We start from the raw sequence: 15456 nt of genomic DNA, 5'->3' as shown, positions 1-15456 counted from the left end.
TCTCCTTGGGAGGCCATTATTCAATCATTCTTAAAGTCTTGTATGTTCCATTATTCAATCATTCTTAAAGTCTTGTATGTTCCAACCCCATTATTCAATCATTCTTAAAGTCTTGTATGTTCAACTTCAAAAAATATTCAAGCCCCAAACTTGCAGCAGGAACAAACTAAGAAAGCTAGACAGACTCGAGAGCTGGCACACACTCCTATATCCACTTCAGATCTGTTGCTAGAGGATAACAGACAAACAAGAGCATCCTAAAGAGAAGAAACTGAATTGTTCAAGAAATGCCTCCATCCTTTAGAAAGTAAGCCTTCACAATGCCTGCCCAGGATTAAATGGTATGGCTCAGTAACTCTGTATCTTCTCTTTTCTGAATAGGCATCTTTACTTCCTTGCTCTTATACTATATATTTTCTTTATGTATATCTTTTTATTTTCAACTTTTATTATATTACACACTAGAGGCCTGGTGCACAAAAATTCGTGAACTGTTGGGGGGGTGGTGTCCCTCAGCCCGGCCTGCCCCTTCTCACAGTCCAGAAGCCCTCAGGGGAGGTCCTACTGACTGCTTAGGCCCACTTCCACTCCCGCTCCTCTGCTCCCATGGAGGTGCTGCCTCCTCTACTCCTGCAACCCTGGCCCCACAGCCCCGTCTCTGCTCCTGAGGAGGCGCCTCCTCCGCTCCCACTCCCACAGTGACCCTGCCTCCACTCCTGCTCCCGCATTGGCACAGCCTCCTCCACCGCAGTGCGCCTCTCCCGTGCTGCTGCTGGCCCTAGGCCCTCGCAGCTCCTGGGGCTTTGTCTGGATGGACATCAGGAAGACGTTTGCTCTAATTAGCATATTACCCTTTTATTAGTTTAGATATATATATACTAGAGGCCCGGTGCATGAAATTCATGTGTGTGGGGGGGGCCCTCAGCCCAGCCTGTATGCTTTCCAATCCAGGACCTGTCGGGGGATGTCCAACATCCCTCTTGCAATCCAGGACCGCTGGCTCCTAACCACTCACCTGCCTGCCTGCCTGATTGCCCCTAACCACTCCCCTGCCGACCTGATCACCCCTAACTGCCCTTCCCTGCTGGCCTGATCGCCCCTAACTGCCTCTGCCTCAGCCCCTGCCACCGTAGCTTTGTCCAGAAGGATGTCCGGTCTAATTAGCACATTACCCTTTTATTAGTGTGTGTGGTAGAGAGAGATAGAAACATAATTATGAGCCGAAACCGGTTTGGCTCAGTGGATAGAGCGTCAGCCTGTGGACTGAAAGGTCCCAGGTTCGATTCCGGTCAAGGGCATGTACCTGGGTTGCGGGCACATCCCCAGTAGGAGATGTGCAGGAGGCAGCTGATCGATGTTCCTCTCTCATCGATGTTTCTAACTCTCTATCTCTCTTCCTTCCTCTCTGTAAAAAATCAATAAAATATATTTTAAAAAAAAGAAACATAATTATGAGAGAGAATCATCAGTCGGCTGCTTCCTGCATGCTCCTCACGGGGGATGGAGCCCACAACCCCAGCATGTACCCTGACTGGGAATCAAACCATGACCTCCTGGTTCAATGCTCAATCACTGAGCCACTCTGGCTGGGCTAAATCTCTTTTCTTTAAATGATTACTACAAGTATCCTATATTCCTTTATTATACAGAATACTGATCCCAGTAAACATGCTTGTATAGTATGCCAACAACAGAAAGTCTACCTTAGTAAAAACTTTTTTAGGAAATTTGTTTAAATGAAAGTTTCTCATGATTTTAAATAAGTTTCAGGGTCCAATACAAAATTTCCAAAACACTGCAGAAAAGTTTAATTCCCGCCCTATGAGACAGATAAGTGCAGTAAGCATTAAAAAAGTATTACATACATAAAAATAAAAACAACTAAAGGCTCTAAATTAAAGAGGGGAGTCTATTCATGTTTGACAAGTTATTTTTTAAATGGGCTAAAGAATAGTATATCTTAGTCATTATAATCAATTTTCTTAGATATTAATTTCAATTTCTGATGATTTTCTATATATTCATAATGGTATCTATAAAAATGATATTTTATTTCAACAAAGACAAGCAAGAGTAATACCACTATAAGAAAACAAACATTACTACAAGCAAACCTGTTAGATTAAATATATACAGCAAGGTCCATGAGCTAAAAATGACAATGAAAATTATATGAAATTCAAATTCCAGTGTCCATATACAAAGTTTTATTGGAACACAGCATCCTCATTCATTTACATTGTCTGTGGTTGTTTTTGCACTATAACTATAAAGGAGAATAGTTGCAATAGAGACCATATGGCCCACAAAGCCTAAAATATTTACTATTTGCTTACTCCTGCTATATAGCATTTAAAAGGGAAGAATAACCCATAGAATGAGAGAAAATATTTGCAAATCACATATCTGGATAAGGGTCTAGCATTCAAAATATATAAAGAACTCATAACTTAACAATACAGACAACCCAATTTAAAAATGAACATAGAAGTGGGCCCTATAGCTCAGGATTAGAGCACTGGTCTTATAAAAATGAACATAGGACTTAAATACTATTCTTTTCTCCAAAAAAGACATACAAATGGCCAATAAACACATTAAAAGATGCTTAATATCTTTACTCATTAGGGAAATATAAATCAAATTCCTATGATGGCTACAATAAAAAAGATAAGTGTTGAAAATGATGTGGAATAATTGGAACCCTTATACATTGTTAGTTGGGTTGTAGGATGGTATAGTCTCTTTGAAAAACAGTTTGGCAGTTTCTTTTTCTTTTTTTTTTTTTTGGCAGTTTCTTAAAAAGCTACACATAGGCCCTGGCCAGGTAGCTCAGTTGGTAAGAGCATCCACCTGATACGCCAAGGTTACAGGTTTGATCCCACGTCAGGGCACATACGAGGAGCAACCAACTGAGTAATAAATAAGTGGAACAACAAATCAATGTCTCTCTCTTTCTCTCCCTCCCTCCCTCCCTTCCCCAATCAATAAATAAAAACTAAAAATAATTTTTTTTTAATAAAGCTAAACATAGTTACCATTTCACTCAGCAATTCCATTCCTAAGCAGATGCCCAAGTAAAAACACAAAAGTTGTGTACACAAATGTTCATAGTAGCATTGCTTTTTTTTGGTTAATCCTCACCTGAAGATAATTTTTAATTTATTTTTTACAGAGTGGAAGGGAGGGAGGGGGCGGGCGAGAAACAGGGAGAGAAAGGGAAGGGAGAGAGAGAGAGAGGAAAAAAATGTGAGAGAGACACATTGCTCGGTATGCACCCCAATGGGTTCAGGGACCAAACTTGCAAAATAAGTAAGTGCCCTTGACTGGGAATCGAACCCAGGACCCTTCAGTGTGTGGGCCAATGTTCTAACCACTTAACCACACTGGCCTGGACATTGTAGCATTATTCATAATAGCTAACAAGTAGAAGCAACTCAAATGTCCATCAATAGATGAGGGGACAATGAAATACTACCATTCAGCCATAAAAAGCAATGAAGGACTGATACATAATGCAACACAAATGAACCTTGAAAATATCTACAATAATAAAAGGGTAATATGCTAATTAGACTGGGTGTCTTCTGGGTGTCATTCCGGAAGTCCTTCCTGATGAAGCTGGGGCCAGAGGGAAGCCAGCCTGGCCCCGGGTGCCTGTGGGCAGCCCGTCAAGAATACAGGTGGGGGGAAAGTAGGTTTACAGCTGTTCATCTATAATAATAAAAGGGTAATATGCTAATTATACGGGATGTCATTCTGGACATCCTTCTGAAGAAGCCAGGGCCAGGGGGAAGCCAGCCTGGATCTCAGGTGCCTGCTGGCGGCTGGAGGAGGGAAGCCCAGGGCCCAGGTGCCGAAAGTAAGCTGATGGAGGGAAGCCAGTGCCAGCAGCTGGGGGAAGGAAGCCCTACTCTTGCACGAATTTTTGTGCATCAGGCCTCTAGTGCTAAATAAAAGAAGTCAGACACAGCCCTAGACAGGTGGTTCAGTCAGGTGGAGCATGGTTCTGGACACTAAAAGGTTGTGGGTCCAATCCCGTCAGGGCATATGGGAGGCAAACGATCAATGTTTCTGTCTCACACAGATGTTTCTCTCTCTCTTCCTCTCCCTTCCTCTCTCTCTCAAATCAATAAAAAACATCCTTGGGTAAGGATTAAAAAAAAACCAAAAAACTAAAACCTCAAAAAATTTTTAAAAAGGAAAAGGACTAGACCTGTATGCATTAACATATATAGCTCTCAAAACATTGCTGATTTGAAAGAAAACAAAAACTTGAATATGATAGCACTTAGGCTTTTAAAAAGTTTTATGTTCAATGAAGATATATTACAAAGTGTATCTTTAACTTTATCTATAATGCTCTACTTTTTCATGAAGAGGGACATATACGTGTATTCCTCAGGTAATTAAAAAGAATTTAAAATGACAAAAAAGTTGACAATTACTTAAACAGGCCATTCATAAAAGAACTATAAGTGACAAAAAGCACATAAAAAGATGTTTATGGCCCTGGCCAGTGTAGCTCAGTTGGTTGAACTAATGGTCCATGCACTGAGAAGTCATCGGTTCCATTCCTGGTCCAGGCACATGCCCGGGTTTCAGGCTCCATCCCCAATAGGGGTGCCTGCAGGAGGCAACCAAGTAAGTAATGTTTCTCTTTCTTCATCAGTGTTTCCTCTCTCTCTCCTTTCTTCTCTAAAATCAATTAAAAATATTTTTTAAAGATGTTTATGAACTAATAACTATATAAATACAGATTTAAATAAAGTAAATCGCCCAAGATAAAACTATTTAGAACTAGGATGATCAAATTTTCAATAAGTGGACAGAAAATCCACTGCATTCAAAAGGGATTCATTCTGAAGAGACTTTTATTATGGGTCAAAAAAAAAAACAAAGGAGGAGGGCCTAGTCTCACTGCTGGGGCCTGTTACTCCTCAGTAGTAAAGATCAGAGAACAGGAACAGTGTCATGCTCACCTGTGAATTTTCTGAGCCCAGCAGTGTGTCTGACTCAACAGATGTTTGAGTATGTATTCTTCTTTTACTTTTCTCTTCCACATCCCCCTCCCCCATTAGAAGTCCCAAAGAAAATAGACCACCTCAGAACTGAGCTGATTAGTGTATGGTGTTTTCCACACTTGGTCTCATTATTATATTTACAGATTCTAGGATCCTACCCAATACCTACAGAAAGTTAATCTCTAGGGAAGGAGGGAATCTATAGTTAACAATCACCCTTAGTGCTCATTTTTTTAAAAATATAGTTTTAATATTTAAAGTGTTCACTTAATCACTGTTAAACAACAGTGACCTGGCAGGTTTTGAAAACACTGCATAAAAGTAAACTAAACTTAATCTTGAGAGGACCTAGTTTATTAAAAAATATATAATAAAAAGTATATATATAATATGACATTACCATTATGAATTGAGCAATTCTCAGATTTTTGAGAACTTTAGTATATCACACCAAATTTTGTTAATAGAAAATGTTATTTAATAGTTATATCATCCAGTTCTACTACTTTCATTTTATGCTGCAATTCAAATTACTGTTCATTCAGATTGATTTTTCTCTTTGACCTCTTACTCGGTAAAAACTACAAACAGAACCTCTAACATTGCAGCTACAGAATGGAACTACTTTAAAGTCTTTCTAAAACTGTAAAAACATGCTACATATAGTACTTTTTCATATAGTGGCCAATTAATAGCATTGATAAATGTGAAACTGAAGTTATTTGGGTTAGAATACAGAGAATCCTCTCCAGTTAATAATCAGAAACTGAAATTCTGCCACACCTTACCATCAACCTTTTCATAATTGGACTGTATAGGAAGGCTGACATGTTAGTATAATGTAATTTACTCAAGTCATTACCATTAACTCTGATCATATAGGAAATTAGTTATTTGATTCATTAAACAAAATATCTGTTGCATTTCAGAGAGAATTACTGACACTAAGCAAAAGTAGGACTGTTAATTTCTTCTTTCTCTTAGTGTCTGAATCATGATTATCAGACATTTTCTAGAATTGAGAGCATAGCTCCTCTGAAAAGTACTTAGAGAAGGAAAATACCTTAATATTTGAATGACCCACTTCTCCAGTTTTATGACACGATCAATATGTAGGTGAAGAACAGAATAATAAATACAGAATAAGCAAGCCTTGGTTCTTGTATAGCTTAATGGTTACAAAAACCGACCCTGCACCTTCTCGTTCCCCCTCTGCCGCTCTCCCCACCCTCCTCGCCACTCTTGCTCTGCTCTGCCATGCTGTGCTCTGAAGAGATACCTGCCATCTCTCAGCAAGTGGCTTTGCCGGGCTTTTGGAGCATGCCACTGCCCGACCAAGGGATCTGCATGGGCAGCAGGCTATGACCTACACAGTGCCTATGATTATACAGTACCACCTACAGAGAAAACCCTTGCGAAAACCAACATTCTGATAGCTCTTCCTTCTGGGTGCAATGGAAGAGTAGCTTCATGTTCTGTCTTGGCTGCAAACATTTCATAGATGTAGGAGCTGGTGTCATAAATGAAAACTATAGCAAATCTGGTTGTACTGTTTTAATTTTGGCAAAGAAAAGTTTGAAGTAAAAAAGGGTGACCAAATTACACAGCTCATTTGTGAATGGATTTTTAAAGTCAGAAATAGAGGAAATTCAAGTTTTGGATGACACTGAAAGGCGTTCAAGAGGTTTTGATTCCACTAGAAAGAATGAAAATTGATGCCAGGAACAGAAAATGAAAAAAATGTACTTTTTTCTTAAAAATAAAGAGTTTTTGTTTAGTGTTTTGCACTTCTGTGAACTTAATAGCTTTAGCTTCTAAAAATATTTGGTGTTCTTATATCAAAGAAAGGGTACTCTGTTGGGATTACAGAACGTATACTTTCTTGTGTTTTTCTACATTTGACTGTGGTATATATCTGCATGGTAACCTAATACAGTTCCTTTTTTCAATCAAATGTGTATCAATCACAGATCCCTCCTCCCAGAACTATATTATTTCATTCACTCAATGCTACCCCTTCAACAACTTATTTTTTTATTGTTTTATAAATTATAAGCAAAGCCTTTCATTCAGTAAATTTTTAAAATTTAGAGAGAGAGGATGGGAGGGAGGGGGGAGAGAGGAAAAGAGGGGGAGAAGAGAAAGAGAGAGAGACATCATCAGTTTGTTGTTCCACTTATGTAAGCATTCATTGGTTTATTCTTGTATGTACCCTGACTAGGGATTGAACCCAAAACCTTGGTGTATCAGGATGATGCTCTAACCAACTGAGCTACATGGCCAGGGCCTCATTCAATAAACTTGAATTATTTTACAGATACAATATATAATACAAACAAATAAAGTATAATAAAAAATTCTTAAGATCCAAATTTAAAATAAACACTTAACCAAAATAAAGAAGCAAATAGTTTTCTTAAATACTCTCCTACACAGAGTGTAAATATTACTAGTCCTGGGGATTTTTAGTATCTGGTGAACATAGGAGAGAATCATGTAAGTTCAGGAAGAAAATAACCTCGGTTTATATAATTTATATATTTATATAATTTATATAGAGAATTTATATATAGAAAAGGTAGAGAAAAAGAACAACAACAGGAGTAATACTTACACACAAACGTCTCTACATGTGTGCACAAGTCACCACATTTAGGGCAGCGTAGCTGGTTTCCACCTTTTCCAGAATTCCCAGAGCCTGATTTTTTACTGCTTCCCTCACTTGCTGATTTCTAAAGTTTTTGGAGAAGGAAAAAGGAGAGTGTCAATTATTAATTTCAGGCACCATTTTATATGTAAACAAATATAAACAATATAGTTTATAATTAATCTTACAATTTTTACAATTTCTAGAATGAAGTCATTTGCATAATTTATATCTCTACTATTGCTGGCACATGTAGGTATGTGCCAGCATGTATAATAAAAAGTTTTCTTTTAATGACTCAATAAGAACTAGGAAAAAAATTTCTGTAAGTATAAAACTACATTTCAATTAAATTGAATTGGGTGTTATTACCATGGCAAGTAGTGATTCTTCACTTTCTTGAATCTAACTTTTTTCATCTCTTAAATAAAGATATCACCTACTTCAGAGTCACTGTTAGGATTAAGTGCAAATATGAAAGCACCAAGCATTCTGTCTCGAATTTAATATTAACTCAAGTGTCAGTCAAATTAACATAATAAAAAGTTTGATAATTCACTGACCCAATACAATCACCAATTATCTACTTGCTAGTTACAGAGTAGCCCAGCATTGTCATAAAGATATCCAAGGTTTTTAGTAGAGGATGAAGTGGAGTTTACACTGTTATGAGTTGTAAAAGTTGTATGAAAGTAGGAAGTGATGGCTATTCCTAATTCAACCCTACAGACTAATTACATAGGTTACTTAATGAAGCTTCTTTGCAGCTTTTTTGGGGGGGTGGGGGGTGGGGGGCGGGTACCGTGGGAGGTTGGCCAGCTGCAGGAGGTTGGTTGTAGGAGCGCACTGACCACCAGGGAGCAGCTCCTGCATCGAACGTCTGCCCCCTGGTGGTCAGTGCATTGTCATAGCAACCGGTCATTTGGTCGACCCAACCGGTCATAACAGTTGCTTAGGCTTTTATGTATATATATTGCTTAAACAAGGGAACCCAAATATGTACATAGATGCCAATACCTTATTTCCATCTCCAGAGCCATCTTTACTTATCCCATCTTTTGAGGCTAAACATGCTGGTGTTTCTGTAAAGGTTCTAAAAGGAACTCTTCGTAGAATCTGAGTTTCAAAGGTCCCAAGCCTTCCTAAAACAGGTATATGAATGCGACCACAAGAAATACCTGGAAGTATAAAAAATTTATTAGTCTGCACATCAAATATTAACATTCTTTCAATAAATACCCTGGAAACAAAAATTTGTTAAGCACAAGAGGTTGAAAAAGTTAGTTTTCACAGAAGTACAAACTGGTAAAGAAACCAATAATATCATTAGAGGCAAAGCCCTCTCAAATACAGGCCAGACCTGGGCCTTGTACAGATTCCAGGTGAGTAAAAATTTTTTTTCTTCCCAAGCCTGTCTTTTGGAAGTGAGGAAAGACCACCAAGGTCATAGCAATGAGTGACTCAAAGTTTGAGATAAGTAGTTCAACATCTGCCTTGCTTGTAGGGGGAAAAGACCATTTATGTCCTATATTCTTGTTCTTCTTATACTAGAGGCCTGGTGCACGACATTCATGCACTGGTGGTGGTGGTGGTGGGGGGGGGTCCTCAGCCTGGCCTAATGAAATATTTCAATCCTACAGAAAAAAAATATAATTCAGTAAATACTGTGTAACCACCATTATGCTTTCAAGGATTTTAACTTTCTGACATAAAGTTAAAATTCTTTTAATAGAATGTAAGTTATTATTTAGCAAACTTTTCCTGAAAAGGACCAGGATAGTAAATATCTTCAGCTTTGTGGGCCACATAGTCTCAGTCTATTGCCTATAACAGGAAAGTAAATGTAAACAATATATAAACAAATGGGTGTGGCCAGATTTGATCCATGGGTCATTGTTTGCTGACCCCTTATTTTTCTTACATAAATACAAAATAAATTATAGCATCAACAAAAGAGCCATACTGCATACTATGAGGCAGCATTTCCCAAGCTGGTCTTTAAAAGTATTCCTTACACAAGAAAATTGAATGATCCTAGATTAAACAAAATGCCATATATTTCAGTACTGAAGGGATATTCAGAATCTTGCATAAGCTAACCTACATTACTGAACTGCCAAGAAGGAAGTTCGCCATCAGTTTACCAGAGTGCTCTTAGGAGGTAATAAAATAAACAACAAAAAAGGTATGTGTGTTTATGTTAATATTCAAATAAATTTAAGATATTGTATTTTTTTTGCCCCCCTCATTTAATTCCCTGCAAAATTCTCAACTCGGGCTTTAAATTTTTATTTCTACACCTGTTAGAGCTTTTAAGAGATCATGCACATATGTATGTATTGTATCCAAAGCCAAAAACTGGTTTAAAATTAAGTCCTTCAAACAAATAAATTGCTTAGTTATATAACTAGTTTATTAATTCCAATTTTCCAACAGTATGCAATGTTAGAATAACTAATTTCTTTAGCTATTTATCACCCTAGGCCAGCGATTTTCAACCAGCGCGCCACAAGAATTTCTAAAATGTGCAATACCTGACTATTTAGCAGGGGCACTGACCTCTTTTCCCTTAGATTGTCAAATAAAAAAATGACAACAGCCAACATAACAGCAGTAGTCCAGTGTGAATGCTTTATCTTGAACCATAAGTATATAGGCCATATAACAGAGTTGCATCTTATTGGTTACGTCGCATAAGGTTGGGTCTGACTGGTTAATTCTTGGTACTAGAAAGCTTTATATACAAGTATAGGCACCTGATTTTTTAAAAAGTCACTTTGAGCCTTGGCTGAGTAGCTCAGTTGGTTAGAACATCATTCGGATTCACCAAGGTTGCTGGTTCGATCCCCAGTCAGGGTACATACAAGAATCAACTAATGAATGCATAAGTAAGTGGTACAATAAATAAGATGTTTCTCTGTCCCTTCTTCTCTCTCTAAAATCAACAAACTTAAAAAAAAAAAACAACACACAAACTTTAAGTCATTTTGGAGAAAAAGGGTAGGTAATTACTATTATTTTTTATAAATCAATCAGAAGTATACCTATTTTTTGTCAAATCAGCAAAATATGTTTTTTGGTATGCCACAAAATTTTAGTAATTATTTATGTGTGCCATGAGATAAAAAAGGTTGAAAATTGCTGCCCTAGGCCATCATCTGTTCCACAAAGTACAAAACTGAATGCATCAAACTTCTCAGGGAAGATACAAATAAGAGAAACCAAATTTTTTCACCTCTATATAAATACCGAAAATGGTTTAAGGTTTGACACCCCAATCCCTAATCTAGACTGTAAAACTTTGCTTAACACTATTAAACTTGGAAATTAATTTTAAAAAATACAATTGATGATTTTCTTTTAAGTAATGTTTTCAAAAGACATTTCAAATTTTTTCAAGTGCAACATTTCATGTTTTGCAGTAAATGACAATTGCCATTACTCCCTCATAAAAATGAGATTTAAGGTAGTTCATACATTTTAAGCTAAACATGTTTTTCCAAGGACAGAATATTATTTAAAGACTATGACAATATAAAAATCAAGCCTAGAAAAAATAATGGGGAGAGGAAATCAAGAAATGCAGAAAGTTAATGGACATTGAGGCAGGGTAATGGGTATTTGGCAGTTCATTGTCTATTTTGTGTGTGTATGAAAATGTTCATAATAAATTAATATGAAAGGTAGCAAAATAAAATTATAATCTATGTAACAAGTATAGCTTTTTAAATTGAGCCATTATAATGTATTCAAAAAGAAAACTACAATTATAACAAAATTATGTGAGACTATTTTACTTAGATATTTAGACAAAACAACCCTGAATTATCACATACAGTGGATATATTTTTCCCATTTACAATAAAATATATCTTTTAAAATAGTGTTTAACAATTTACAGTATCTAATATTATTAGAAAATAAGCTGAAAGGAAATTATCTTTGGAAATTTAAGAGAATTAAAAATTGTGAACATAATCTTCCTAAAGTCTACTTGAATAAAGGAAAATAAGTCCCCTTAAATAACTTATTAATGCAACTATACAGTCACCCCAGAAAATACTATCTGAAAAACATGTTTGTGTCATTTAAACTTCAAAGTTTAAGAATTTCTTTGCTGGCCCTAATGGTATGGTACTGTAGTGTTGTTTTAACTTTCTATAATCTATGGGCTATAGCCGCTATACCAACAAGATGCCATTAATACTAAAACCTATGGCTCTCAAACTTAAGCACGCATCAAAATCACCTGGAGAGCTTGTTAAACCATAGTAGGGGACCTTCCCTGATTCTGATTCAGAAGGTATGAGGTGGAACTTGCATTTCTAACAAGTTCCCAGGTGATACTGATGCTGCTGGTCTGGAAACCACACTTTTAAACCACTGTCCTTTCTAAACAATTTAAATAACCATTCACCAATCATATAAATCTTCACAGAAATCATTGCAACAAACTAATCAGGAGTTTTTAACCCCTTTTGAGCCATGAACCCCTTTGGCAGTCAAGTGAAGCCTAAAGACATGCCCCTTCTCAGAATGTTTTTTTTTTTTAAATATATTTTTATTGATTTCAGAAAGGAAGGGAGAGAGAGAGAGAGAAACATCAATGATGAGAACCACCGATCGGCTGCCTCCTGCACGCCCCCCCACTGGGGATAGAGCCCGCAACCTGGGCATATGCCCTGACCAGGAATCGAACCAGTGACCTCTAGGTTCCTGGGTGGACACTCAACCGCTGAGCTATACCCAGCTGGGCCAGAATGTTTTTAAATGTATAGAATACACAAGAAAACCAATTATATTGAAGTTATCAAAATATTTAAAAAATATTCTTCTTTACTAACAGAATTAAATAAGACCTAACAGCTATTATAACTACCATGATTTCAAAGGTGTGAAAAGTATAAACAATATATTTTGAGATATATGCAACTGTAATGACATGAAAATATTTGTAATTTTGATGGGTGACAAATTCAGATACTGCAGCTACTGTAGATTTGTTGCCTTCATTCAGAATTGAAGGAAATGCTGTATTTCACATCAAGATTAGTGAAAATAAAGTTCATGGAACCTCTGAATTCTGAGACCCTTTTGGAGGCCTGTAAACTCCAAATGAAAAAATCCTAAAGCCAAAAAGAAAAGTATTTCTGTGAAGTGTATTTCAAAAGATTACTTGGCAGCATTGACAAAAGATAGTTAAAAGTTAAACCATTACAAACTTCTGTTATATAGATAAAGCCTTCTGAGTTTCAGAGCAAGTGTTTTTAAAAAGAAATATTAGAATAAGGTACACTTATTTTCGGGCTATTACAAAGTAGGTGAGTTATTTATTCAACTTTTAAATATTTGACTGCCTTTATTCAATCTTGAATTAAGCATTCTCCAAAACATACAAATGATTCCGTTTAAAAGATAAACCAATCTTTAATTTTTATTTTAGAAATATAGAACTAATGAAAAATTTAAACTATTTGCTGTGACAATATTTAAGTGCATAATGATTGATGAAATGGCAAATCAAGGTAAATGATCACTTAAACACTTGGCCTCTAACCTCTAACACAAACTGGGGAAAAATTCAAAACTCACAAACAAAATCAGCAATTTACTACATGCTTACTGCTTTTATTAACCTCAAATTTTCATGTTATGCCCAGGTTATTGTTTCATGAATTTGAAATACTTCTTAAAAAAAAAATAGCATCACTCCTATGATAGCTTTCCTCAAGTTTAAAAATGTTTGCCGGGTTTTCACTAAGGCTAGTCTGCTGCTCTGAAGATGAACACGCCAACAAAACAGAAACGTTGATTAAGAACTAAAGATATTGGGAAAAAAAGAAATAAAGATACTGTATCATTTATTCACTTTGCCTTATTTAAACTGGACTGTATTTAACTACAGAGAAAGAGAATTAAAATTACAGTCTAGGCGTATTATGTAACAATCATGAAAATTATGGACATGTTTAAGCATCTTCGTATCATTACACCTTCATGAGGTAACACCTTTTAAACAGACAAGGACAAAAAGCAGCCAGAAATCACAATTCTGATCCTACAATTCTCACAGCCAAATTCAGACCAAATACTGCCACTCAGAATCTTTTAAATGGAATCAAGCATTTCTGAATACACATACTTAGAAAACAAATTTACTTATACATGCAAAGTACATTTTTTTTAAAGATACACTAAAATTTAAAAATACACGTGACGTGGGTAGAAAAAATATTTAAAATTTCTCTTTACCACAGGTTTCATATTCAAAGAAACTAATGAAGAAAAACACATTAAACTGGGTACACATAGGACATCAGGAAAAGAAAACAGATCCAGTATCTAGGATGACAATTTAATTTTCCAAATAATTTTTCAAACTACCATATAACATATAGTCTAACATGACAGACCAATGGAAATAAAGAATAACACTGTGCTTCAGAGGTCTGAAATGTCCCCTTTTATTCTTAATTCATTTTACAATTCTGTGTTAGAAGACTAATCTGATCAAGTTCTTTTGTTTGTTTTTATTATGTTGTTGAAATTCTTAACTCTACTGTTTGTAAGAATAAACTAGTTAAAGTTCAATTCAGATTTTTCTCTCTTTTGCCTTTCTTCCCTTTTTTCAGGAAGTTTTGAATAAAAATAATCCTCCTGGTGTTTTTTTAAGGCCTTAAAGAAAATATCTCTATATTATTGTAGACTTTTAGACTTTTTCTACTTTGAAAAGTAAACATTTTATGTAATTAGGTTTTGGGAAAGTCTTAAATCAATGTGAAAAGTATTTTGCTGTTTGTCATGCAAAAATATGAAACTCTATAATGACCTTGAACACACATATACTTTGTCCATTCCGAGAAACAATATTATTTGTCTGCTCTACCAGATTGAAACTTGAAGGTGAGACCTTGTTCACCATTCTACCGCCAGCGCCAACACAGCCTAGCAGGCCCTCAACAAACACATGTCAAGGAAATGCAGTTAACCCTGTGAGTGCCAACCAATATCCTAGGGACTATGCTAAAATTGCCAAGGCATTTTTGCTGATTTTACAGCAGTTTAGGGAAAAAATTATGAATCGCCAGTAAATGAAGTTACATATTCAAACACGTAAGGAAACCTTTACTACATTGACATATTTAGCAATATCATTGTCACTAATAAAAGCAGACTTAGAACTGGACGCCATTTCGAAGCTTTGACAGCGCGCCCGGCACTTTTGGCGAAAGCCAGGAGGAGCGCGATCAAGCTCCCGGGCGCTCTAGGGGTTAATGCTGTCACTTTCAAGTGTTTGCAGCTCCAGTTCTCGGAATAGGGGCATGTACTTGCTCAGGTTTAACAAGGTCTTGGGACTAAACTGACTCCTTTACATTTATAGATCACTTTACAAATGCTTCTGCCCGCATGCTCATCTAATTCCTCTGTGAAATAAACTGTCAGAAAAAATGTACATGTCGTCAACAACAAAAATTTTATCATGAACCTAACATTTAGAAAAAAGGGGGCTTTTAAAAAACTTATCCAAAGGTCATAAGCTGTCAACCCCAAAGTGAAACGGATGTGTCTAGAAGTGAGGTGATTATAACAGGATCCAGCCTCATAGTCTGAGAGTCATAAATTCGGGGAAGAGAAAACACGGTTTCTTTTCCGGGACCTCCCGGCTGGAGTGCCACTTTCACAGCTGCTGATAAACGGAAGGAAAGGCAAACAGCGCCGCCCCGGAGAGACTAGGAGACCGGCCAGTTGTGATGACAACTGCCGAGACCTGAGCACCTGAACCAT

At 36.5% G+C, this 15456-nt stretch overlaps 1 protein-coding gene and 1 pseudogene across 2 annotated transcripts in view; one reads left to right on the top strand and one right to left on the bottom strand.

The window, feature by feature from the left end:
* Positions 1–15456, bottom strand: part of CLPX (caseinolytic mitochondrial matrix peptidase chaperone subunit) — a 44254-nt gene that overhangs the window by 27960 nt on the left and 838 nt on the right. For both annotated transcript variants that reach the window (XM_015568513.1, XM_006770775.2), the window contains exons 2-3: positions 8689–8849; positions 7639–7756 (exon numbers count right to left, since the gene is read on the bottom strand). In XM_015568513.1, coding sequence (XP_015423999.1) covers positions 7639–7756; positions 8689–8849 — 279 coding nt within the window. The remainder of the gene's footprint in view (positions 1–7638; positions 7757–8688; positions 8850–15456) is intronic.
* Positions 4360–7080, top strand: LOC102763418 (annotated as a pseudogene).

This window comes from Myotis davidii, unplaced genomic scaffold (assembly GCF_000327345.1).
Source record: "Myotis davidii unplaced genomic scaffold, ASM32734v1 scaffold461, whole genome shotgun sequence".
Lineage (NCBI taxonomy): Eukaryota > Metazoa > Chordata > Mammalia > Chiroptera > Vespertilionidae > Myotis > Myotis davidii.
Note: the sequence above shows the minus strand (reverse complement) of the source record. Positions and strands in the feature narration are given on the sequence as shown.